Raw genomic sequence first — 25,926 nt, 5'->3', positions numbered from 1 at the left:
GCTTGTAAAAGAAATGGCAAAGCACTCCAGTACCCTTTACAAGAAAACCACAAATGGAGTCACAAAAAGTCAGACACAACTAAAAATGTCTCAAAAAAGAGGAAAAAACGACCTCCCAAATCCAAGCCCAGAACTTTATCCACTATGAACACTGTCTCATCAACTAGAAGACTACTGGTTTGAAAAAGGCAAATCTTTGTTTCAAGAAGAATCTCAAACTAAAAGATTTCTCAAAAGCAATCTGTCCTGCTCTCTTCCTCTTATTCAGTTCTAGGTCCAGTCTATTCTCCATCTAAAGTGTGTCAGTCCAGGGGGCACCTGGGTGGCTCAGTAAATTGAGAGTCAAGCCTAGAGACAAGAGGTTCTAATTTCAAATCTGGCCTCAGACACATCCTAGCGGTATGACTAGCCCTTACCACTCTTATGCCTTGGAACCAATTAATAGGTTCCAAGGCAGAAGGTAAGGGTTAAATAAATAAATAAATAAATAAATAAATGGATGCATGAATGAATAAATAAATAAAAGTAAAAAGTCAATCCAAGGTATGTATACTGATAAACCAACTTTTTTTGTATTTCACTCAATTACATATCAAGGCTCTCCTCCAAAAAGCTGTCTCCCATAATAATAATATAGAATAGCTAGCATTTACATAGCATTACATAGTGTCTTAATGTTTCCAAAGCACTTATAATATCATTTAGTTTTATCCTCCAACAAAGCTGGGAAATAGATGCTACTATTATCCCTATTTTACAGAGAAACTGAGATAAACAGATTACAATGCAATTGTTGATAATTGGACCAATTTCTCTTAAATTATTTAGGAATCTGGCATTAAAGATTGTTTAGAAATGTAATTTCCCTCAGAAAAACATAATAGAAGAAGCTGAAAGTATGAGTAAATAATAGAACTGTAGGCTATTCAGTGTACTTGGGAGTCTAAGTACATGCTTATAAAACAGACAAACTATAGTATCCATTCAAGATTTACTGAATCCCTAAAGATGTACCAGACACCATGCTAGTTATCAAGGAAAATCCAAGAGCCTTGTCCAATCTGTTCGGTACATGAGTCAGGGAAAGGAAAGAGTATGAGGTAAGACCAGAAAGGCAGAATACTTCTATTTTGAAAGATCTTTAACTGTCAGATTCAGAAGTCATAGACATCTCAGAACTTCCTAATGATTATTTTCCTGGCCACAAGTCCCTACCCACTCCAGTCCACCTACCACTCAGTCACCAAAGCGATTTTCCTAAAGCACAGGTCTGGCAATGTCATTCTATAATCAATAAATTCCAGCAGCACCCTATCACCTCCAGGATCAAATATAAAATCCTGTGTGGTGTCTGAAGCCCTTTCTAAAATTTCTTTCTTATACTTTACTGTCCACCTATCTTTTTTTATATATATTTTATTTATTTCATTAACTATTTCCCTATTACATGTAAAAAGTTAACATTCTTTTTTTTTATTTTGAATTCTAAATTCTCTCCCTCCCTGCCATCCCTCTCCCATCCCTTGAAAAAGCAAGTAATATAACATAGACTCCATACTTTTCAATTCAGTGACATTGACCTCCTTACTGTTCACAAAGACATTCCCTCTCATTGGCTCCCAGCATTTCTTCAGCTGTTCTCCAAAATGCCTAAAATGCTCTCCTCCCACATCTCTGCCTTCTGTCTTCCCTGACTTACTTCAAATGCCAGCTAAAATCCTACCTTTCATAGGGAACCTTTTTCAGTCCTTAATTCTTCTACCTTTCCTCTGTTACTTACTAACTCTTCTTTGGATTTGATTCTATAAGTAATGGGTTTTTGATGGGGGGAGGAGATAAAAAATTATCAGAGTTATACATTTGGCATTTGGCCTATTCAATTTATTTTTCTAAAATAGGTTTATTTAAATATTCAATTTCCTCCTCAGTTGGTCTAGGCCATTTATATTTTTGTAAGTATTCACCCATCTATCAAGACACAAAAATTTTATAATTAAATACAAAAAAGTAGACAATTTAAATGTATCCTTTTCAGACCATAATGCAATAAAAATGATATTTAATAAGGGACCATAGAATCAACAAATAAAAATTAACTGGGGGCTACATAACAATCTCAAATAAATGAATATAAAGAACAAGTCATAGAAATAATAGTATGATTAAGGAAAATCTTAATGAGACAACATATCAAAACTTAGGAGATTCAGCAAAAGCTGTGATTACCATACAAAAATATTCATAGCTGCGCTCTTAGTGGTGGCAAAAAATTGGAAAATGAGGGGATGCCCTTCAATTGGGGAATGGCTGAACAAATTGTGGTATATGTTGGTGATGGAATACTATTGTGCTCAAAGGAATAATAAAGTGTAGGAATTCCATGGGAACTAGAACAACCTCCAGGAATTGATGCAGAATGAAAGGAGCAGAACCAGGAAAACATTATACACAGGGATTGATACCCTGTGGTACAATTGAATTTAATGGACTTCTCCATTAGTGGCAATGCAGTGACCCTGAACAACTTGGAGGAATCTATGAGAAAAACCACTATCCACATTCAGAGGAAACACTGTGGAAGTAAAAACACCAAAGGAAAACAACTGCTTGAATACATGGGTCAAAGGGATATGGTTGGGGATGTAGATTAAATGAACATTCTAGTGCAAACATCAACAATATGGAAATGGGTTCTGATCAAAGACACAAGTAATACTCAATGAAATTGCGCATTGGCTGCGGGAAGGGTAGATGGGGGGGGGGGGGGGGGGGGAATAATGTGATAATTGTTACCAAGGAATAATGTTCTAAATTGGCTAAATAAACTAATTTAAATGGGGGTAAAAAAGCTGTGATTACTGGAAAATGTATATCTCTAAGTGCTTATATTGATATAATTGTGAAAGAACAGATCAATGAATTGAGCATACAAATCTAGAGTTAAATATTAAATTGAAAATTCTAAAATTTAACGGTGAAACTAACAAAATTGAATATAAGAAAGCCATCGAAATAATCAAGAGTTGGTTTTATGAAAAAAAGTTGATAAACCATTGGTTAATCATTTTTAAAAAGAAGAAAACCAAATCACTAGCATCAAAAATTTATAGGGTGAATTTACCACTAATTAAGATGAAACCAAAGCAATTACTAGGAGTTATTTTGCCCAAATATATACCAACAAATTTTGTAATTTCAGAGTTGTACATTTGAAAAATTAATCAAGCAGAAGAGTGTGGAATCATGGGAACAAGGGAGCAGAGTGATTAGAGTCAGGGAAACTAATACATAGTCCAAGTATTAGATAATAAAAACATTTTCCAGTAATCACAGCTTTTTTACCCCCATTTAAATTAGTTTATTTAGCCAATTTAGAACATTATTCCTTGGTAACAATTATCACATTATTCCGCCCCCCCATCTACCCTTCCCGCAGCCAATGCGCAATTTCATTGAGTATTACTTGTGTCTTTGATCAGAACCCATTTCCATATTGTTGATGTTTGCACTAGAATGTTCATTTAATCTACATCCCCAACCATATCCCTTTGACCCATGTATTCAAGCAGTTGTTTTCCTTTGGTGTTTTTACTTCCACAGTGTTTCCTCTGAATGTGGATAGTGGTTTTTCTCATAGATTCGTCTATAAGTATTAATATTATTATTCTATTGTGTGTCAGACTTGGCACTAAGGGCTAGAAAAACAAAGGGGAAAAAAGTCTCTGCCCTCATGGAACATTCATTCTAATGAGGGGAGAGAAGATACATAAATATCTAGAATCATACAAGATTCATACAGATTAAATGGAAGATAATACATAAGAAAAGTACTGAGGAGGGAGGAAGAAGGCCTCACACAGAAGGTAAGCTGTGAGCTAAAATCTTAAAAGAAGCCAAGGAAATTACAAAAGTACTGACAGGTACTCAGGATAGCCAGTGAAAAGGCACAAATAAGATAAATAGAAGATCACAGCAAAGGAACTGCAAGTAGTCCAAGAAAGACAATAAAATGTGAAAAGACTGGAAAGGTAGGAATGTGCCAGATTACGAAGAGCATTAAATGCTGAGGCATTATTGGACTCTAGAGGAAAAAGGGAGACTCTGGACCTCTTTGAACAAGGGAGAGAGGGATAAGGAATATGGTTGAGTGTTTGCTTTAGAAAAATCATCCTCTGGTTCAGAAAAACCTGGGGAGACTTATATGGGCTGATGCAAAGGGTAGAACGAGGAGAACACAGTAATATCAATATTGTAAGGATGATAAACTGTGAAAGACAAAGCTACTCTGGTCAAGACAATGATCCCAAATGATTCCAAAGAACTCATGATGAAAAATGATCTCCACCTGAGAGAATTGATAGACTCAATTCAAATTGAAGCATTTTTTAAATTTTCTTTCTTCTTCTTGGAGTTTTTTTTTGTTGTCTTTTCTTTTGCAACATATTTAAGATGGAAATATTTTGCATGTCCTCACGTTTAATCAGTCAAATTGCTTGTCTTCTTAAGGAGGGGAAGGGGCAGTTGAGAGGGAGAGAATTTGGAATTCAAAAATCTTTTAAACATTTTTTTAAAATGTACTTGTAATTGGGAAATATTCAATGAAATAAATAAAAATATATCATTAAAAAAGAAAAATCATCCTCATTCAGTGGAGGAAAGATAACGTGGCAAAGAGACAAATTGCTACTTCCACAGTTCAGGCAAGAGGTCAATAGGGCAGAACCAGGGTTATGACTGCATAAGTGGAAAGAAGAGAATATGCTAGAGGTGTTATAAAGGAGGAAAGGACAAAAATTTGCAACAGATTACATATGTGGAGTGTGAATGAGAAGTGAGAATAACACTAAGATTATCATTGTAGATGACTGAGAGAACAACGGTGGTCTCAAGAATAATAGGTTTAAAAGAGAGGAAGGACTTGGGATAAAAGATAATGAATTCTAGCTTAGACACACTGACATTGAGATATAAAACCATCCAGTCGGAGATGTCCAGTGAGAGGCCCAAGAGGCAGTTGTAAATGAGAAAAGACTAGGGCTAAATATAATCAGAGATGATAACTGAACTCAAGGGCACTGATGAGATCACCAAATGAGGTTATATAGAAGTAAGAGAGGCCCAGGAAACAGCCTTGGGGGACTTCCATAGGTAGTATAAAAGTTAAAATTAATGTTCAATAATAAAATTATATTTTAAGAGATTCATTAATGATCATTAGAAATAAAGGAATAAAGAGGATACAAAATAAAGACCACGTGCCAATGGCTGATTAGCCCATTTAAAATCTCTGCACTGCCACCATGCTCACTGCAAGCCAAAGCAGAGTGCCAAGAGGACTGCTCACTCACTAATATCCTCTGTCTACAGGAAGTACATAATCAGGAAGTCAGTGGGCTCCCAGGAAATGTAGTTCTTTTTTAGGGTAACAGATTTTCAATTATACAGGTAGTAATGGAATGAAATGGAATATCACAGTTAGAATTGACTACTAATATAGTTAATATAACAAAATGTGATGACATATGAACTAATGCAAAGTAAACAGAAAATAATATACATAATGACAACAATGATATACATGGAAAGACCAACAAAAAAACACTCTAAACTGAATGCTGTGGAATTATAATGACCAATCCTGGCTCTAAAAAAGAAATGTGGGAAGGTATCTCTTCTTGGCAGACATGAGGTACTTCAGATACAGCACATTGAATATAATTTCACATTTTTTCATTCAATTGCTTAACTTTACTTCCCAAAGAATCATTCTCTGGACAGAGGAGAGCAGGAGGAATATATTGGAAAATGTAGGTGGGATAGCAACAAAAGATAACAATATAATTTTTCTAGAAAAGAATCTAGTTACCATCACAGAAAAATGAGCATTCAAGTTAAATAAAGCCACATCTATATTTTAGGTGCTAAATATACGAGTTTGTGTAAAAATAAGATGAGCAGAGACTTAAGTAATTCCTAAAATATGTATGACTATGTTTTTTCTAAGTATTTTAGTATAATTTGCAATTATTACTTTAAAACTGAACTTTGAAAACTCAAAAGTGAAAAAAAAACTACTAGATTCTATTCTGATTGCATCGTACTAAGTATAGTCACCAAAAAGGGGGGGGGGGGGGGGCATTGGAAATACACAAGTCAGAGTTTACTACATATTCCATTCTCCTGGCTTTGTCCTAGGAAAGACAGGTCCTGACAATTACATGTCCCCTTTCTAGTAAAATATTTTTAAAATATATGGATCTATATAGTAAGATGAACCTACAAATAATTTGTTGGTAGAGTTGAAATGCTCTAATCATTCTGAAAATAAATTTGTAATTATACAAATGACTAACTACACATACCTTAGATGCACCCCCCAAGAAGTCAGAATCAAAAAAAAAAAAAACAATATACACCAAAATATTAAGACAACATTTTTTGTGATTGGAAAAACCTACAAACAAAATGGGTACTCACCTATTGGGAAATAACTGAAAAAATTAGGGTAAATTAGTGTAATGGAGTATTACTATTCAGAAAGAAATGAGAAATGTGAGGAATTCAGAGAAACATGAAAAGATGTGTACACTGATACAAAGTTAAAATCTCAGAACCAAAAACTAAATATATAAAGACAACATAAGTGAAAAAAAATGACTAAATGGAAATTGAATTCAAGAATATATTTTTTTTAAATAATGAAGAAAGGAAGCACATCAAAATGGATAGAAAGCTGAGCTATCAGCCAGTAAGACATAGATTTAAGTACCATCTCTAAACATACTGGCTCTATGTATGACCCTTGGCCAGTCACATCCCTTCTCATCACCCCTGAGGTAACTTTCTAAGAACTATAAATTGCAAAGAAGGTAAGTTCATCCATCCATTTGTCCATCTTCCAGCCCAGGTAAAGAGTGTTCATGGCCCTGGAGGAGCTGCACTGGGGATCCCAGTTGGTGGTGCCCACAGGGGCAGCTCTGGCAAGTTGTCTGTTGATGGCAGCCAAGGCACTATGCTGCTGGGCCATGGAAGGGCTCTAACAGGAGTTAAACAAAACCAGTCACCAGCATGGGTTCATGGAGAACAATGGGCCAGACTGTGCAAGCCTTCCATATCCAGAACCAAAAGGTAGAAACTGTACTGGCCCTGCCCCTCACCCAGATGGCCCAGAAACTCAAAAGTCAAGAATCATTCCCAGAAGCCACCATCTACAGCAACGTGGATAAGGCCTGGGAGGTAACCAAGGAGGGAGATCAACTTCATTACCAACTGCAAGGCCCAGCAGCTCAAGGCCAGCAGCCTACTCTATGGGGTCCCCATCAGTCTCAAGGAGTACTTCCTCTACCCTGGGCCTGTCCTGCAATATGGGTTTCCCAACCACAGAGGATTCCATAGTGGTGGACACATCAATGTTCCCCAGTCCATGTTCAGCTACAACTGTACCAACCCCATATTTGGTCATACCCTAAACCCCATGAACACTGCCAAGACCCCTGGTGGATCTTCAGGTTAGAAGGATGCTCTCATAGACTCTATCTTGGACTTGGGCACCAATATTAGGGGCAACACCTGATTCTCTTCAGTCTTCTGTGGCATCTGTGGACTCAAGGCTATCTTAAACAAGATCAACAAGCATCAATGGACAGCTGGCATTCACCATGTCTGTGGGGCCCATGACCAGGATCAATAAGCATCAGTGGACAGCAGGCATTCTGCCAGAAGCCATCAAAGACCATGCTGTTTGACACGGTCCAGAGGGAAACCAGGGACTGAAAAGCAGCCCTCAGGAAGGATGGAAACATTCACTGAAACCCCCCTAAGTGACTTTCATTATTAACATCCCCTTATTATTAGAATTGCCATGATTATTATTCTTACTTAGCCCCAGGAAAAATAGATGAGAGCAACATGCTTGCAGGGTTAATAAAGATGTCCCACCCTGTCCCCCTAGGATATTACCAGGAGAGCCCACTTACAAAATTAAATCTAAGGATTCTTACATACTCACTTAAATAGGACCCTCTTTTCTAGGCATAAAAACTTCTGGCAAATCTGTGCTCTGAATTCCCTAACCTATATCTGGGTCATGTTAATTCCACCCTCTGATCCTGCACTTAGCAACAATGTTTCGATGACTAGGATCTCCCTAGGCTTCCTGTCTGTTGTTAGGTTCCATGGAAACATGTATGTTGAGAATGCAACTGTGTGCAAAATAGATGTGTAATCATGATAGTATAAAATAAAGCCAGGCCTCAGCCAAGGCGGAGCAGTTTATCCTATGAAACCTGTGCTGTGGGTTGAATGTGAAAGCTGTGTCCCATCCTATAATTTCGCTGACACCATCCCACCTCCAAGACCCCATCCCCTGTGGGAAGCTGGCCCACCCCACAGCAGCATTCACCATGGCCAGGGATGTAGACAGCTTTGCTTTGTGCTTGCAGGAACACTGCCATGCTCCACCTGGACTCCATGGTGCCCCTTGTGCCCTTCAGGGAGGCAATCTATGCCAGTTCAAAGCCCTTACAGATTAGCTACTATGAGCCTGACATATATACCATGTACAGCCCCTCCATGAAGCAATCAGGACTGGAGACCAAGGTGCTACAGGAGGCCACTGGGTACATGCTTGTCCCATTCAAAGCCTCCAGCATCCTTCAGGCCATGCAGGTGCTAACAGCCAGTGAACTCTTCTAGGATGGAGGCAAGGCCTTCCTGGAAAACTTCAAAATGAACTATATCCATGCCTGGGGGCCCTGACCATCATCCTCAAGATGCCCTGTTAGCTTAAAGGACTGATAGCCATTCTCATCTGGCCTCAGCTCCCAAGACTGGCCACTATCCACTGCAACATACATCACAAAATTGAGGAATACCATCACAGCACCATCACCCATTGGAAGAAGCAGAACTTGGATGTGATTCTGGCACCCATGCTGAGCCCTGCCCTGATCATCAGCTATACAGGTAAAACTCCAGGAGCCATCAGATCAAACTCTATAACAGTCTGCGTGGTCCCTGTCTCCGTGGTCACCCAGGAGGACAAACTGACATCAGAGAGGTATTACGGTACCATGGGACACCCAATGCTCCAGAAAGGCCTGTGGCTATCCAGTATGTAGCTATCCTGTGCTGTGCATGCATGCATGCATGTATGTATGTATGTATGTATGTATGTATGTATGTGTGTGTATGCTGTGGTAGGAAGAGTTCTGCCTCCAATACATGTGTTATTGGAGAGAGTGAGCCAAGAGGCCAGGCAGACCACAAAGCCTTTTGGGCCTCTCTGAAAGCTAAGCAGCCCCCAGATTGAACTCTCACCCAAGGCCACCCCAAACCCTGTTGAGAGCTGAGCCAGCAGTCTCTCAGAGGGAAGGGTCCTTCTGTCTAGAGTGTGATAATTCAGTCAGATAAATGATGAGAGGCACTGTATGCTCAATCCCGTGTCAGGCATCACACAGTGCTCTGCCATAGCACAGGGATTGATTTATTTTATAGGTTCAGTGAGTATATGCTTTCTTGGCACACAATCATTTCTCAACAAAGTTTCCATAGAACCTAACAATAGATGCGAAGCCTAAGGAGATAGTCAAGAAACAACGTTGCCACAACAGAGATGAAGATAAATGACATGAGTAGGGGGATTTGGAGGTTAGTCCCTCCTGACTTAAGGGTTGACCAATTAGGAGAATCATTGTTACTTTTGGTCAGCTTTCACAATCAATCACAATTACTTAGGAGATGGGTAACAAAACATTTCATAGCTAGGTACAGAATAATTTAATTAAGTGAAAGGGTTAGGAAGAAATGCCCCCAGAACCCAGATCTGCTTCCATTGTAGCCCTATACAAGAACAAAGGCTTATGAGCAGCCTGTGACAACTACAGAGGCATCTCACTACTCTCCACTGCTGGAAAGATCCTCGCCCGTGTCATACTCAACAGACTCCTGTCATCTCTTTCAGAGCAGAACCTGCCTGAATCACAATGTGGCTTCTGACCAGATCGCAGCACCATCAACATGGTCTTCACGATGAGGCAAATGCAGGAAAAATGCCTTGAGCAGAACCTGAGTCTCTACATTGTCTTCATAGACCTGACAAAGGCGTTCAACACAGTGAACAGGGACACACTGTGGGTGATCCTCAGCAAGCTCAGTTGCCCAGCAAAATTCGTCAAACTGATCCAGCTCTTTCATGTCGACATGACAGGGGAAGTCCTATCTGGTGGAGAGACTTCCAATTGCTTCAACATCTCCAATGGCGTGAAACAAGGCTGTGTCCTCGCTCCAGTACTATTCAACCTATTTTTCACCCAAGTATTACAACATGCTGTGATGGATCTAGACCTGAGCATCTACATCAAATACCGACTGGATGGCTCGCTATTTGACCTTCGCCGCCTAACTGCAAAAACAAAGACAGCAGAGAGACTCATCCTGGAAGCTCTCTTTGCAGATGACTGTGCTCTCATGACCCACCAAGAAAATCATCTCCAAACCATTGTGGACAGGTTCTCCACCGCAACAAAACTGTTTGGCCTGACTATCAGCCTCCGCAAAACAGAGGTGCTGTTCCAACTTGCACCAGGGAGGCCAAGGAACCAGCTGTGCATTACAATCGATGGCACGCAGCTTTCTAACGTCAACACCTTCAAGTACCTGGGCAGCACCATCACCAACAACGGGTCCCTAGACCAATTAATGCCAGGATCCAAAAGGCCAGCCAGGCACTCGGGCAGCTGCGCTCCAAAGTCCTCCAACACAGAGGTGTAAGCACTGCGACGAAGCTCAAAGTGTATAACGCAGTGGTCCTCAGCTTGCTCCTGTACGGCTGTGAGACATGGACACTGTACCGGAAGCACATGAAACAGCTGGAGCAATTCCACCAACGCTCCCTCTGGTCAATCATGAGGATCCAATGGCAGGACCAAATCACCAACCAGGAAGTCCTCGACAGAGCCAACTCCACCAGCATCGAAGTCATGGTCCTCAAAACCCAGCTATGATGGTCTGGACACATCATCCGCATGGACCCACAGCGAATACCAAGACAGGTATTCTATGGTGAACTGTCAGCTGGACTCAGGAAACAAGGCCGACCAAAGAAAAGATTCAAGGATCAGCTAAAGTCCAACTTGAAGTGGGCTGGCATTACACCAAAGCAACTAGAACTCTCTGCCTCTGACAGAAGCAGCTGGCGAACCCACATTCACCATGCCGCTGCCACCTTTGAAGATGAGCAACGTCGACGTCTTGCCGCTGCGCGTGAACGTCGACACCAGGCCACAGCCGCACCTCCCATAACAACTGGCGTCCCAGGCCCCATGTGCCACAAACTCTGCGCCTCAGCCTTTGGACTCCAAAGCCACATGAGGGTACACCGTAGATGAAACTGCACAAAGACAATAGTCTTTCTCGATCTCCGAGAGACTACAATATATATACATTGTAGTGGTGAGAAACTATCCTATCCTATTTTAGAATGTGTTTAAATTTAGAATAATCCTACTTATGACAGAATTTTTTAGTGCTCTCTAAGAATCTTTTTTACTGCAGTATTAAAAGGGAAGGGTAACAGGTAACTTGCTATAACAGGAGAAGGGGGGAGGGTGAGGACTCAGAATGAATCATCAAGTTTGTATCTAATAAACTCTAAATAATCTCCTTTGAAGAGTTAATATACTTAACTTTTCAAAATGTGATCCTAAATTTATATCATGGATATATTATGGTTCACATAGAAATATCTACAGGAAAGATTGACATGTTGATGTAAAAAGGTAATCTAGATATTTTCTCAAGAATTTATCCTAACCACTTAAACCTTAAGTCTTTCAATTCTAATATATTTGCATTAGCATCTTAAACAATTGATCCAATTATTCATAAATTACTGCATTACTAATTTTGACTAACTTTAGCATATCAATTGTTGTAACAGACTACAAATCTGTTCTTTAAGCTGATCTTCTTTAGAATTTAGAATTTGTAGTTTGGACTTTTGTAGTTTTATCACTTAGCCAAATTGTGCAGTTTCAACTAAAAGACCCCTTTTTTGTCTGTTTCTAGAAAAGCTCATATTTTTACTTGGTTGTAGTATATAGAAATTATGGTATTTGGACAAAACTCCAGTTTCAGCAGCAGCCATTGGCCTTTAGTCTTTAGCTCCAGCCCTTCTAAAGACATGATTGGAGCCACTCCCGCCCCCAGGCATCCCAGTCTAGTTCTCAGGGACAAGCTCCATTTTCCTCCCCATCTTCCCTCCCTTGACACCCCATGAATTACAGACTAGAAATGACGGTGACTAGAAGATGCTGTAACTCACTTTCACAATAATAATTTCAGGGAGCAAAAGGAAAAGAAAAAAGAAAGGCCCTTCCTGCTCACTTCCTACACTGAAGAAACCACAGATTTCATGTAAAATTTAAAAAAAAAAATAGTTTAGGAGAACAGAAAATGAGATACCAAATCTCCCTTCTCATCAAACAAGGTTGTCAGAATCATTATGTAAGCAAGGGCAGAGAGATCTAGTAGGTAGGTCTTCACAATGAATAACTGTGATATTTATTTAAAACAGTAAGATAAACATGGAAAGAAGATAAAAGCTTATGTTCTAAAGAATTCCTATCTCTACAACAAATACCCAGCAATTTCAAGACTCTTCCAGAGATGACCACTCTCACTGAAAATGATGATTAGCAGAAGGTAAGGAAAACCAAAAGCCCAAAAGAATTCTGAGTAGCAGATCTTTCTGTTCAACAAATATTTATTGAGTACCCATTATGTGTAAGGTACTGTGCTAATAGAGTCAAGACAAGGCTTTATCCAGACCCTAAGTTACATTTAAAAATCAGACTCATGGGTGCTAGCAGTCTTCACTAGAAAACATGCAACCTGAATCTCTCAAAATAATAACCTCAATGTCACATCAACACAAACAACTATTCACATTTATGTAGCACTTCAAGGTTTAAAAAGCACTTTTCTTAAAACAAGCATTTGAAGTATGTAGTTACAAACATTATTCTTATTTTAGAGATGAGGAAACTGAGGCTTAAAGAGATGACCTACCCAAAACCCAAAAGGAATAAAATACCTGAGCTAGGATTCAAGCCAGGTCTTAGGACTAGACTTAAAGTCAGTGATCTTTCCATCATTATATCATGCCTACATGCCTACATGACACAAAAAGTATAATTTTCTGACATTTAAACTATACATATATATTCATAAAAACAGTCAAAAGTCTCTCTCTGCATTTTTCTTTATATTATGCCTGCCCCTTGATTAGGGCAAAGGTGTCTTATTCAGCATTATGTGCTACAAACTATAAAAGATAAAATAAAATAAGCCACAGGCCCTTCCCTCAAAGAAAAAAAAAACTTTTACCTTTTGGTTGGGAAGACAAGTATATAAAAATACAAAAATAAAGAAGACTATGATTGATGCTATAAGAAAAGGATAAACAAAATGCTATACCATGTGAATTCGGAAGAGAGCTTATCTTGTGACAAGAATCTAAGAAGGCTTGATAAAATCATAGTCAGAGATATGCATATACACACATATATGAATGATCCCATAGTTGGAACTGGAAGGGACCTCAGAGGCTATCTAACCTAATTCCCTCATTTTACAAATAAGGGAACTGAGACCTATAGGGCTTAAATTACTTTCCCAGGTAAGTAATAAGTGAGACAGTTGAGATTCAAACCCATGTCATGACTCAGTGGAAAGGTTACTGCTTTTGGAGTTTAAGAGGATTCAAATCCTACCTCTATTATTTAATATACTCATGGCCTTAAGAAAGTCACTCAATAACTATAGGCCTTAGTTTCCATATCTGTAAACTGAGATTATTTGACTAAATGATCTCTAAGGTCTCTTCCAGCTCAAAAAATATGATCTTATGATCCTTGAGCCATTAAAATTAAAATTTACTGCCTCGTTAAGAGGTGACATTTGAGCTGGGTCTTTAAGAATAGATAGAACTTCAAGAAAGACCAAAATATAAAATATTGTACAAAAGGCAAGTTTGTTACCCTGGGCATAAGTTGAGGCTCCTGATAAATTAATATATTTTTCTATTAGTAAACATATATTATCAATTTACATATTTTAATTTACATACTTGACTCAACCCTAAAAGAAAAATTGAGTCATAGGGGTTATTTTTATAGTATTTTTAACCTGTTCTCTTCAATTTTATCTAAACTTAATTAAGCTAACTTAAAAAAAAAAAGGCTTATCCAAACCAGGATTAAATCTGTCAACATTAAGCTTTCTAAAACAAAGCCTGGGCTTTGAATCACCCAGGCCTTCTCTATTCACCCTTTACCTTCCTGCATCCCCACTTCCACTCCAAGTACCTAGAAAAAAAGCACATTAATATCAATTTATCCATCCCAATATTGACACTTTTAATATACTCTATTACATCAAGCCAGGTACTTCATAAGAAAATTTCAAAATCATTTCCCCTAACAATTTCCCAATTATAAAAGACAAAATATGATCAGAAAACATTGGAAAATCTTTCCAAAGGTTTACAGTAACTTGGTAATTTCTCCTTAACTTTCTCATATACTATAAAATGTCACCAGGAATAAAGGGGAAAGCTCTTCTGCCCATCTGCAAAGGAGCATTTCTCTACAAACAAGCCTTAACAGTCTATCCAGGTAGATGTCTGCATTCTCTGGTCCTAGAACTTTTCCCTAGATGAATCATATATCTTTTTTCTCTCCAACTAAATTAGGAGTTATTAGGAAGCAGAATTCATTTTTTTTTTACTTCTACAGAACTTAATGAAGAACTGCTAAAAGCTTCTTTAAATGTTCACTGAGGTAAAGAACTAGAAATTGAGGAGATATCCATCACTTGAGGAATGGCTGAAAAAATTATGATTCAAGTTGGTGATGGAATACTATTGTACTATAAGAAATGATAAGCAAGATGATTTCAGAAAAGGCTGGAAAGATCTACAAGAACTGATTTCAGAGCGAAATAAGCAGAACAGGGAAAACGCTATGCACAATAACAGAAATAATGTATGCTGATCATCTGTGAAAACTTGGTTCCTCTCAGCAATGCAATGATATGGGATGAACCCTGGGACAGGAACAGGGAGTGCTATCTACCTCCAGAGAAAGAACTATTATAGTCAGATTGATGTGAATCAAAGCACACTATCATTCACATCAGTGTATTTATGGTTTTATTTTGGGGTTTTGATTATATATGAGTGTGGTCTTGCAACAATGACCAATATGCAAGTGTGTTTTACATGATAATAAAAATAAATTTAAAATAAAATAAAATAAATGTTCACTGAATTGAATCCAGTGAAGAAATCATACAGTACTCAAGGAGACACTTTTGGCAGAGAAGTAACTTGGGAAAGCTAGGTATCAAAGTAGATAGAATGCCAGGACTAAAGTAAGGAAAACTCACCTTCCTGAGTTGAAATCTAGCTTCAGACACTTATTAGCTGTTTGAACCTGGGCAAGGCACTTATTAATCCTTTTTGCCTCAGTTTCCTCATCTATACAATGAGCTGGACAAGCAAATGGTAAATAAACCACTCCAGTATCTTTGGCAAGAAAACTCCAAATAGAGTCATGAAGAGTCATACAAGACTGAAAATGACTAAACGACAAACTTAAAGATCTGTATATGTTTCCTTTCCCTATTTTTAACCCTATTCTTTATGTTTCCAAATTAGAAATTCACCAAGAGCACTATTTTTCCCAAACAGATCCTGTGCCTTAGTTCATCTTGAAGTTAATATGTCATTACTACATTTGTTTCCTCACACAAATTTCTTATGCTTATTCTTGAGCTGAGAGTGAGGAAGTGACAGAAATTATAGTGGAGGAAATATCTGGGTTGAGACAAGTATAGAAAAAACAATGGGAAATGTGAAGTACATAACCAAAGATCTTAGCTGGGATCCACAGATCTCCAAAGAATCCATAACTAAACCTCAAGGAGTCTACAAACTTGGGATGGGAAAAATATATATATACCTTTATTTTCACCAGTTTCTAATTTGTTTAGTATTTTCTTCAATTATTTGAAAATACTATCCTGAAAAGGGCTTCATCATACTGCCACAGGGATCCCTGATACAGAAAATATTAAGAACCCCTGATATACACAGACAGATGACTGGGTAAACTGAATAACAGAACTTATGGAGGAAAATTTCACAAATAGGTTATGGACATTTTTAAAACCCTTACCTTCTGGCTTAGAATCAATATTAAGTATTGTTTCCAAGGCAGAAGAGTAGTAAAGGCTAGGCAGTGGGGGTTAAGTGATTTATCCAGGATCACACAGCTAGGAAATATCTGAGACCGGATTTGAACCCAAGACCTCCCATCTCTGGGTCTGGTTCTCAAGCCACTGAGCTACCCAGCTGCTCCTATACTACATATTCTTCAAATATTTACTGTCTAGCAATATTTTGTTTTACTCTTTTGCCTATCATTTTATGTGGTCATATAAATCAATTCAGTCTTTCATAGATTCCAACTTCCAGAGGTAAGGATAATTTCTGTAATTTTCTTTTTCCCTACAATTTCAGAAGGGCAGATAGGGGAGGAAGTAAAGAGAATGCCAGAACAGTCTGGAAGACAGTGACCTCAAACACTTACTATCTGTGGGATGCTTAACAAGTCACTTTACTCTATTTGCCTTAGTTCCTCACCTGTAAAATGAGCGGGAAAAGGAAATGGCAAACCATTCCAGTATCTTTGCAAGAAAACTCCAAATGAGGTCATGAAGAACAGAAAGTACCAAGAGTGATTAAGTATTCAATATATTTTTTCCTGATGGAAAGAATAAAGACAATGAAAATGATAATGTAATTTTAAGAAAACAACTAAAGAAACCAATCTAGGAAGAAAAAATTAGAAATCTGAAATGGGAAAGTAGGCCACAATAAAAGAGAAAAAGAATGCTATTCTTCAGACACTAGAGGAGTTTAAAAAAATACATATATATGTGCATATATATGTATATATTCTCTATTTGCCAAAGTACTGTCCTTCCTAGAATCTATCTATCCAATATAGTATGTCATTTCTCATTGAAACCCAGTGAAGAAGTTAAGTATTTACTACCCTAAGTGCAGAGAAAAATAAACCAAGGCACAAAGGGAACTTGCCCAAGATCACACCAAAAAGAGAGCCAAAAGCTATGAATACTAAAAAGTATACAAGTCCTAAAAACAGATTTGAATGGTAATAAATCCATTTAAAGAATTAATTTTATCTTTTGCCTTTATGTGTGGTTTACAAGTTTCATAAGTAATGAAGAGCTTCAACTAATCACTAGGATATGTGGTTATAATTTTGGCATTACTAGATTACTGTGCAATGTAATTAAAAGTACTATCAAAAGTTAGGTTCAGGCTATAAAATTCTTCAATACATCAAAATGATGATAAGCCTAAATAGGAGATTCACAGCTAGATAGGGCTTAAAAATAGCATAGTGAATAATATTGGACACAAAGTCAGTAAGCTCCCCATTCAAAGCCCCATCTTTTGACATCTTGAGTGATGCAAATACAAGGCAATTGCTTAAATCTTGAGCTTCAGGTATCTTCAGTTGTAAAATAGAACTAATAATACTCCTAGTGCCTACTTCCAAGCTCAAATGAAAAGTACTTTGCAACTTTCAAAGCATTAAAAAGCCTCAGCTGTGTTTATTATTAAACCTGCTTCCTCTGATGGAAACCAAACCCAGCAAAATGCAAAATCCAGACGGTTTTCTTGGTCCATCACAACTTACACAGTATCATGAATTACACTTTCTCGCTCAGCTGCCAAAAATACGGAAAGATGAAGCAAATAAATCAACAGGTCGGGAGTGCTAGCCCTGAAGGTGTTCTGACAGGACGAAAGAGGAAGTGAATATGAGGCAGGGTGTATCCTTACACTGACAGCCCACAAGCCTCCTTTTCCTTTCCCTCACCCTCATCAGGCTTCTTCTGAGCCCATAAGAAAGACACGGGGTGGGGGAGCAAGGAAGAGGTAGGAATGATTCTCTGGTCCGCCCGTCCGCCCGCCGGCCCGCCTGCCTCCTTTCTCCTCCTTTTGCTTCGGCATCCCAGTGTGGCTGTCTTTCCCAGGCCAAGGGCGATCCAAGCCTGGGGAGTGAGGGGGAGAACCCTAGAAATGGCAGGGCTCTCCTCATCCAAGGCTCTACTCCCCTCCAAAACATCTATGATGGAAAAACGGCGTTCCTCTCTCTTCTCGGACGTGCACAAGGGCCAGGAACAAGCAGAGCCCTGAAATGATTCCAACCTATTTAAGCCAGGGACCGCTGCCTTCTTTGCCAGACCTCTCTTTCCCTTTCTCCTCCTCTCCTTTACCTCCTTCCCCCCTCCTCCCATTCTCCTCTTCTTCTCTTCCTCCTCCTTCCCCCCTTCCTCTTCCTCTCCTCTGGTCTCTCTTCGCTCTTAAGTTTCTCCCCTCACCCTCACAAAACTTGCCGCTCCACCGCTCCAGTGCCCTCACCCTGGCCTCGGGGCCACCTGCCCGACCACCTTCGGGAAGGAGCCACCCTTGCTCCGGGCCTCAGCAAACCCCGGGCTGGCTCCCCAGCGCGTGCCCCCGGCCTCCGCAGAGAGCTTCGGGCTCCGCGCTCGGGAGCTCCAGCACCCACAGCCCTGCCGCTGCCCCCGGTGGCTCGGTTAACGCGGCCCCGGCCCTCAGAGTTCTGGAGGGAGTACCTGCGGGACAGCGGCTGAGGGACCCGCCGATCCCCTCCCTGGTCTTCCCCTTCCCCACTGTGTACCACTACCCGACCCCGTACCTCGTCCGCTTCCTGCTCCGCTCCATTGCCTACGAGCGCCATATTCTCACTGGTCCTTCTCCCGCGGCTGCTGTTGCCCCCGACTTGACAGAGATCCCCGAGCGGCCGCCGCCTCTCAACTCTGGGTAGTGGCCCGTGGGCGCGAACGTTGCTCCCAGAGCACCCTAGTGCGCCCAGCTCCGCGACTCCGCAGCTTGCGCGGACTCGGGGGCGGGGCCACAGGAGGCGGGGGCCTCAGGGGAAGGGGGAGCCGCCTTCCCCAACTCCTCCAGCCCCAGGATCCGCCCCTTCACTCCATCCATTTCCCTCTTGGGCTCATTCAGTCGGACCCATCTGAGGCCCCGCCCCCGCCTCTTCCTACGCAGCAAACCAGTTTACTGATTCCATCCCCGCCCCCTCCTCGAGCCCCTCCCACTTACCCCGGCTCCAGCCGGGTCTTCACCTTGGCGACTTTAACCGTAGTTCGGTGCCCCACCACCACCACATCCCGCGAAGTCTAGAGTGGCCTCTAAAACTCTGAGTCGTGTACCTGCTTTGTATTTGTCTATATTCCCAGTTACATTGCATCTCAACTTCCCTTTCCCTCTATAGCTGTTCTCGCCTCCTCCTCTCACATACGCAAACGCTGAGAAAGGTGGAGAAGATTGCTCCATCCCTGCTTGCTTGTTCTTTCCAGATGGGGGAAAAAAAAAAAAAAACTCGATGTTTAATGAAGGATAATGAGAGTCCAGGACCAGTAGGATCCCTGTGCCAACAAAATCGAGGTCTTAGATTCAGTCTCACAGGCTGCGCGGTGTAGTGGGAAGACTACTAAATCCAAGAAGCTGGTTTCGACTCAGCTACTTAGTCACTGTACAACCACAAGAGAGTAATTTCTCCCTCAGGACCTCAGGTTCCTTCTCTCTGAAATGACGTCGTTTAAAGCTAAAATGGGAATTGGAGAACCTGCGTTTGGTTGACAAGTGTTACCTTCAGCGGGACATCCCTGACCGAAAACTTCCTCGTTCTTAAAATGAGATGGTCAGATGAGGTGATCGCCTCGAATTCTAAACCTGTGATTCTGTCATATTAATGGTCTCCTCCAATTGCAATCCCCACATCTTGGGATGAGATTTAGAAACTGAGAGGAGAGCCAACTGGAGAGATGAAGTCCAGTTTAATGAACAAACATCCTTATTTTTAATCTTCCTATTTGTTTTACATCTGTTACACACATTTCGGAGTCACAATTTTTCCTTGAAATTCTATTTTTTAAACAAAATATGCCCTAATTTGAAAGAAAAGTAGTTATTGCTCAGAAATTACTAAGAAAAAAAATGGACTCACAACTTGAGTACTAACGCATAACTTGTTTTATGCATCAGAGAATGAGGCAAGATTTAGTAATGCATGATGATTCTCATTTATAAAGTTTCGTTTCCAACTTGAATTCTTTAGTGTACAATTACCTTAAAAATGGCACCTTTCACTTATCCTTAAGAAAAAGCACTCAAGCAATTCTCTTAATCCTAATTTTGACCTCTTTAGGTTCTGAAAGGATATAAAAATTACTTGTTTTTATGTTATAATAAAGATCCTACCTTTTTTTAAATCTACTCCTAATCCTCTTAATTCCCCCAATGGATCCTTGACACAAAGAATAAAATCCAAGGTGAATATATTTGTGTGTGTGTGTATAAGATGGTTATTGTTTTAAAAGCTCTGGATTCGTCTCTACTGCTACATTCTGTTGAACCATAATATTCCTCACAATGTAAACAAGAATTACCTAACAACTTCTCTGATACTAGTGAGTCACCTAGAATTGAGCACTCCTCATCCCCACTCAATAAAAAGGTCTTTAGACTTTAGGGTGACTTCAAGCCAAGTGTCTCCCTCCCATTTCTATCTCTGTGATAAATCCAGTTCAAGGTCCAAAGGAGTAGGCAAAGACTGAGACAATAAAGCCACCTATTCCAGCTACATACTCCTCTCTCCCTTCCCAGCAAAGTAACTCCACCCATGAACACATAGCTCTCATCCTCTTTCCTTCTAGTCCTCCCCACCCCCTCATCCTTTTTCCTGCCCATCCTTCCTGACCCACACATAGCCATGCCTTTCCTAAGACTATGCAAGTTTATTTTCCAAAATATTCATTTCTGTCCACATAGTAACTAGTCCTGGGTAACATGTCCACTCCTCTGAGAGTTCACAGAACCATCCACAACACGCAAAAACACATCCTTTTGGCAATTAGAAATGTTGACCAATGATTATTCATAAATTCCACAAATCTACTCAGTCTCAATCTGAAACATGAAAAAAGGAAAACGTTACTCTAGAAAAGTATTTAATTATGACCAATTTTGACTCAACCATGAGTGTATTGAACTCAAGCACCTAATATAACTTGCCATGGAAAATATCAGTTTTCTTTTTCTATATATGAATGTGATTCTTCAAGTTCATGAATTACAAGTGTAAAACAATCCTTAAACCACAAAAGAATAAATTCATCTTTAAAATGGATTCCTATTGCACACAGCATTTCCTTACCATCACACTCTAATAGTCAAGTGAGATTGTTTGGATATTCCATATCAGAACAATTGCCATAAGAATTATTTATTTACTGTAACTGAAATATTCTGATGGTTCGCCTACCAAAAGTCATTTGCGATTATATTCATATAATCCTATATGACTAAGAAAATTTGATCTTTAGTATCTATTCCTGAACCTAGTGAGGGTCACAATCAGGATAGTTTCACTGGTCTATGATTGCTGTTGTTATTATTTCACTTATAAAATTACAGTATAATGAATGCAGTATTTTGTTGGATTTGGAGTCAAAGGTTCTAGATTTGAATTCCTGTCTTCCTACTTATTACTTGTGCAAGGTAACAAGGGAAAGATACTTTACCTCCTTTTGCTTAATTTCCTCACCCATAAATGAAACGATCGTACTAGATAATCCCTAAAATTCCTTTCAGCTTTAAGACATGTGATACTAAGTCTGTACCTTTGAAAACAAAATGGATTGTGTGACATTTGTATGCATCACTGAAGACTCTGGCTAATAATAGCCAGCCCTCCCCTCTCTCCTGAGCTTCAGCCCTGCATCACCAACTGCTTATTGGGTATTTCAAACTGGATATTCCAGATCCAGGTCTCAAACCAAGCATGATCAAAAGATAATTCATTATCTTTCTATCAAAACCTCCAAATCCATAAAATGTATTTATTTCAGTCCAGGGCACCACCATTCTTCTAATCTCTGAAATTCATAACCTCAATGCTTTATGCATACTCTTGGAATTCTCTCCCTCCTTATCTCTACCTCATGGCTTCCCAAGCTTCTTTCAATTCTCAGCTAAAATCTGACCTTCTGAGAGAAGAGTTTTCTAATTCCCCTTAATGTTAATATCCTCTCTCTGAAATTATCCCTAATTTATCTTATATATATATCTTGTTTGTGCCCCAGCTGTTTGTATATCGCCTCCTCCATTAGACTGTGAACTTCCTGAGATCAGTACTGTCTTTGCCTTTCTGTGAATCTCCAGGGCTTAACACATTGACTGGCATATAATAGTTACTTAATAAATGCCTATTGACTAACTCTCCCTCCTTCCACATATCAAATCATTTGCCAAACTTTGTCCATCTTCTTAATCCATTCCCTTTTCTCTACTCACACAGACACCATCTTAGTTTCTGTTCTTGTCACCTCTCCCCTTTGACTATTAAAATTGCCTCCTAATTGGGGTGCCTGCCTCAAATCTCTCCCCATTCCATTAAGCTAAGTAGTTTTCCTGAAGCCACGTGTCACCATCCTACTCAATACAATCGAGGGGTTCCATGTTACCCCTGGATTTAACATGTTGCCAATAAAGTAAAATATAAATTCTTCCAGTTAGCTTTTAAAGTCCTTCCCAACTCGGTCCCAACCAATCTTTCTAGCCTTCAACATTACTACCCTTCTCTGGTCCAGCCAATAACTGTCCCTATCTGCCTTACACATACAGTCAAGTACTCTTCTCCCTTTCTCCAGACCCCTTCTTTAAGTCATTCCCAATCAATCAATCAATAAACTTAATAAATGTTGGTTGATTGATGGATATGCCAGGCACTGGAAAGGCTTCCCTCCTCATCTCTACCTCATCAAATCTTTCACTTGCTTCAAGAGGAAAAGGGAACAAGCATTTATTAAATGCCTACTATGTCCTAGTCACAATGCTAAGAACGTTACAAAGATCTCATTTGATCCGCACAATAATCCTGAAAGGTAAGTACTGTTATTATCACTATAAAGCAGTTGAGGAAATTTGGACAAATAGAGATGAAATGTCTTGCCCAATATCAGGCAGCCAAACAATGTCTGAGGCTGGGGTGAAACTCAGGTCTTCCTGATTCCAGACCCAGCTCTATCTCCACTTTTAGCCACACAAAGCTCAGAGCACCATCTTCGTATGGGAAGCCTTTACTGATTCCTCCAACAGCCAGTCCCCCACCTCCCATACTTCCTTATATTTATTTAGCATTTATTTATACTGTGTGTGTGTTCCTTTCCTTACATGGCATCTTTGCTGAAAGAATGTATACACCTTGAAAGCAGGAATGTTTCATATTTTTACCTTCATATCTTCGTTGAAGGCAACTAATAAATCTTTGATGATTAATTTGTACAATAACAAACTTGGAAAACATGTACATTATTAAAAAGGGATCATTCTGGAAGCTGTGCTCATGTTGTGGGGGGCTTGAGGGGGAACCCACTGGGTTTGGGAAGGGTAACCTTTGCAAGAATGCAAGACTCCAAAACTTAGCTTAGAAATAAAAAGAGAAATGTATAATTTGGAACTCATGTTGAATTCAGCTGGAAGGACAGCATAGATGGAAAGCTGCCTCATAGAAGTCATCAACTCTGGGGTCTTTATACTCTTTACAACAATTGATACGGGTATATGCACTCAGGAGCAGTGGGGGGATTGGTCATCTGACCAGGGTCTGCCTGAAGACATAGGGGGTGACCCTCATAGTTTAGGGAACTGATTGATGTCCTCGATACAACCCAATGGTATCAAGGTGTAGCCTGGCGGTATATCTCTATGTCCATCTCAAAACCTAAAGGATGAAACCTCTCAGGGTCTTATCAGATGTTTAGGGTTAGTAGTCACAAGGTTATAAGGGAGCAAAGGAGCTTTCCTGCTTACAGTTTGCCTGAAATACTTCTATAATTTGAGGGTACAATGCCCCATGAAATGGTTTAAAACATTACCTTCAAAATGCATTCATTTCAGGGCAGCTCAGTGGCACCAGGTCTAGAGTCAAGAGGACCTTGGTTCAAATTTGACCCAGGTACTTTCTAGCTGTGTGACCCTGGGCAAGTTACTGAACCCCATTTGACTATCCTTTGCCTTTCTTTCTTAGAGTTGATGATAGATGTTAGACTGATACAGAAAATAAAAGTTGGTTTATTTTTTAAATTCATAAAGAGTGCAAGAAACTAAAGATAATTTATTTGGGCTTTTATTTTCTCATCTATAAAATGAGCATTTGGGATTAGATGGTCTCTAGGTTCCATTCCAATTTTGGATCTCTGGTCCTATGAATGCTATCATGAATCCAGTGGATATATAAGCCATGTTGCCCAGATTAAGCCATATAGTTCAATATAATACAATGCATTATGTGAGTCTACCAGGCACTGCTGATGGAAAATGGAACCAGGTCCAAGGAAGAAATCTGGTTCACTCCCATTTGGAAAATCATACAGCATTTTCAAAGACCACAAGCTGTTCTTTTTCTCCAAGAGCTAGTGTCTCCGTTGACAAATCGAGTGTAACAAAAATGTGAGTGCAGTTTCATAGCTATAATGGTTTAAAGATGACTGCACTAAGACTTTGGGGACACCCTGTATTTTCCCAATTGTGCTACATAGATGCAGAGCATGGAAAATTATTATCTCAAAAGAATAAAAATTACTGCTGACCAAAAGGGATAGTGGAAGATCTCTAGAGTCCTAAACTGGAATATTAAAACATAAAATATCAAAAGATGCAAGGGAAGGCTTCAAGCAGCTTGGATAGTTCCCATCCAGAAAATTTATAGAAAGAGATGGATATAAATAGTATAAGATGAGAGATGTAGATGAGTTTAGATCTGCATTAACAAAGGTAATGATCACTTTGGTGAGACTGAAGTACATCAATGATAGTACAACATGAATATACATTTGACTTTTTTTTTTTGTCTAATCCATAGGATTGATGTAGGGAACTCCCAGTGAGCAAACTTCCTCTAAGGTCAAATGACAACTGCTCTGAAGCTTAAATAAAGTTTAAAGTTAAATAAAATTTAAAAGTTAAGATAAAGTTAAGTAAAATTCTTTAAGTTCCCCTGGGCAAGTGAGAAGTTGCATAACTTGTCATGGATCACATAGCTATAAGATAGCAACAACTAGTCTTGAACCCAAATCTTCCTGGCTTTGGGACTGGTTTTCTATTCACAAGTCTAGACTACCTTAATATTTGATATTATAATCTAAATTACTGGAAGAAGAAGCATTTATTAGACTCATACTATACGTAAGGCATCGCACAAAACACTGAAGATACAAAGAAGACAAAAATAGTCCTTCCCCTCAGGTAGCTCACATTCTAATGAGAGAGACCACATGGAAACAATTATCATCTTGTATGTCTGCACACACAAGATCCATACAAGGTAAATCAGAGGAAATCTCCAGGAAGACATTAGCAGTGGCAGAAAGTGGAAGGAACAGAAAAGATTCTTCCAGAAGGTAGAGTTTGAGCAGAATGGGGGAAGAAAGCCAGTGAGCCAGAAGGGGAGACAAAGAGAGAGCATTTCAGGCACAGGAGAAAAGGGAAAGAGCCAGTGAAAAAGTTTGGAGTCAAAAGATAGTGTCTAGTGCAAGAGGGTCACTATATCATAGAATAAATAGAGGACAATAAAGTATAAGACCAGAAAAATAGGAAGGAGCCAGGTTGTAAAGATCTTTGAAAACCAAATAGAAAATTTTATACCCAATTTTGGAGGCAATAGAGAGTCATTGGATATTATTGATTGGGGGTGGAGTGATCATGACTATATCTTCATTTAGAAAGAT

The 25,926-nt window shown here is 39.4% G+C and overlaps 1 protein-coding gene across 2 annotated transcripts in view; it reads right to left on the bottom strand.

The window, feature by feature from the left end:
* Positions 1-19,170, bottom strand: part of TTC39B (tetratricopeptide repeat domain 39B) — a 154,036-nt gene extending 134,866 nt beyond the window's left edge. Inside the window, exon 1 of one of the 2 annotated variants that reach the window (XM_007499587.3) lies at positions 18,819-19,170. In XM_007499587.3, the coding sequence (XP_007499649.1) occupies positions 18,819-18,860 (42 nt within the window). In that variant the 5' untranslated portion in view covers positions 18,861-19,170. The remainder of the gene's footprint in view (positions 1-18,818) is intronic. The other variant, XM_007499585.3, reaches the window with a different exon arrangement.
* Positions 19,171-25,926: the final 6,756 nt, after the last annotated feature.

This window comes from Monodelphis domestica, chromosome 7, assembly GCF_027887165.1.
Source record: "Monodelphis domestica isolate mMonDom1 chromosome 7, mMonDom1.pri, whole genome shotgun sequence".
In the NCBI taxonomy this organism is placed as follows: domain Eukaryota; kingdom Metazoa; phylum Chordata; class Mammalia; order Didelphimorphia; family Didelphidae; genus Monodelphis; species Monodelphis domestica.
This window is presented reverse-complemented; position numbering and strand designations above follow the sequence as displayed.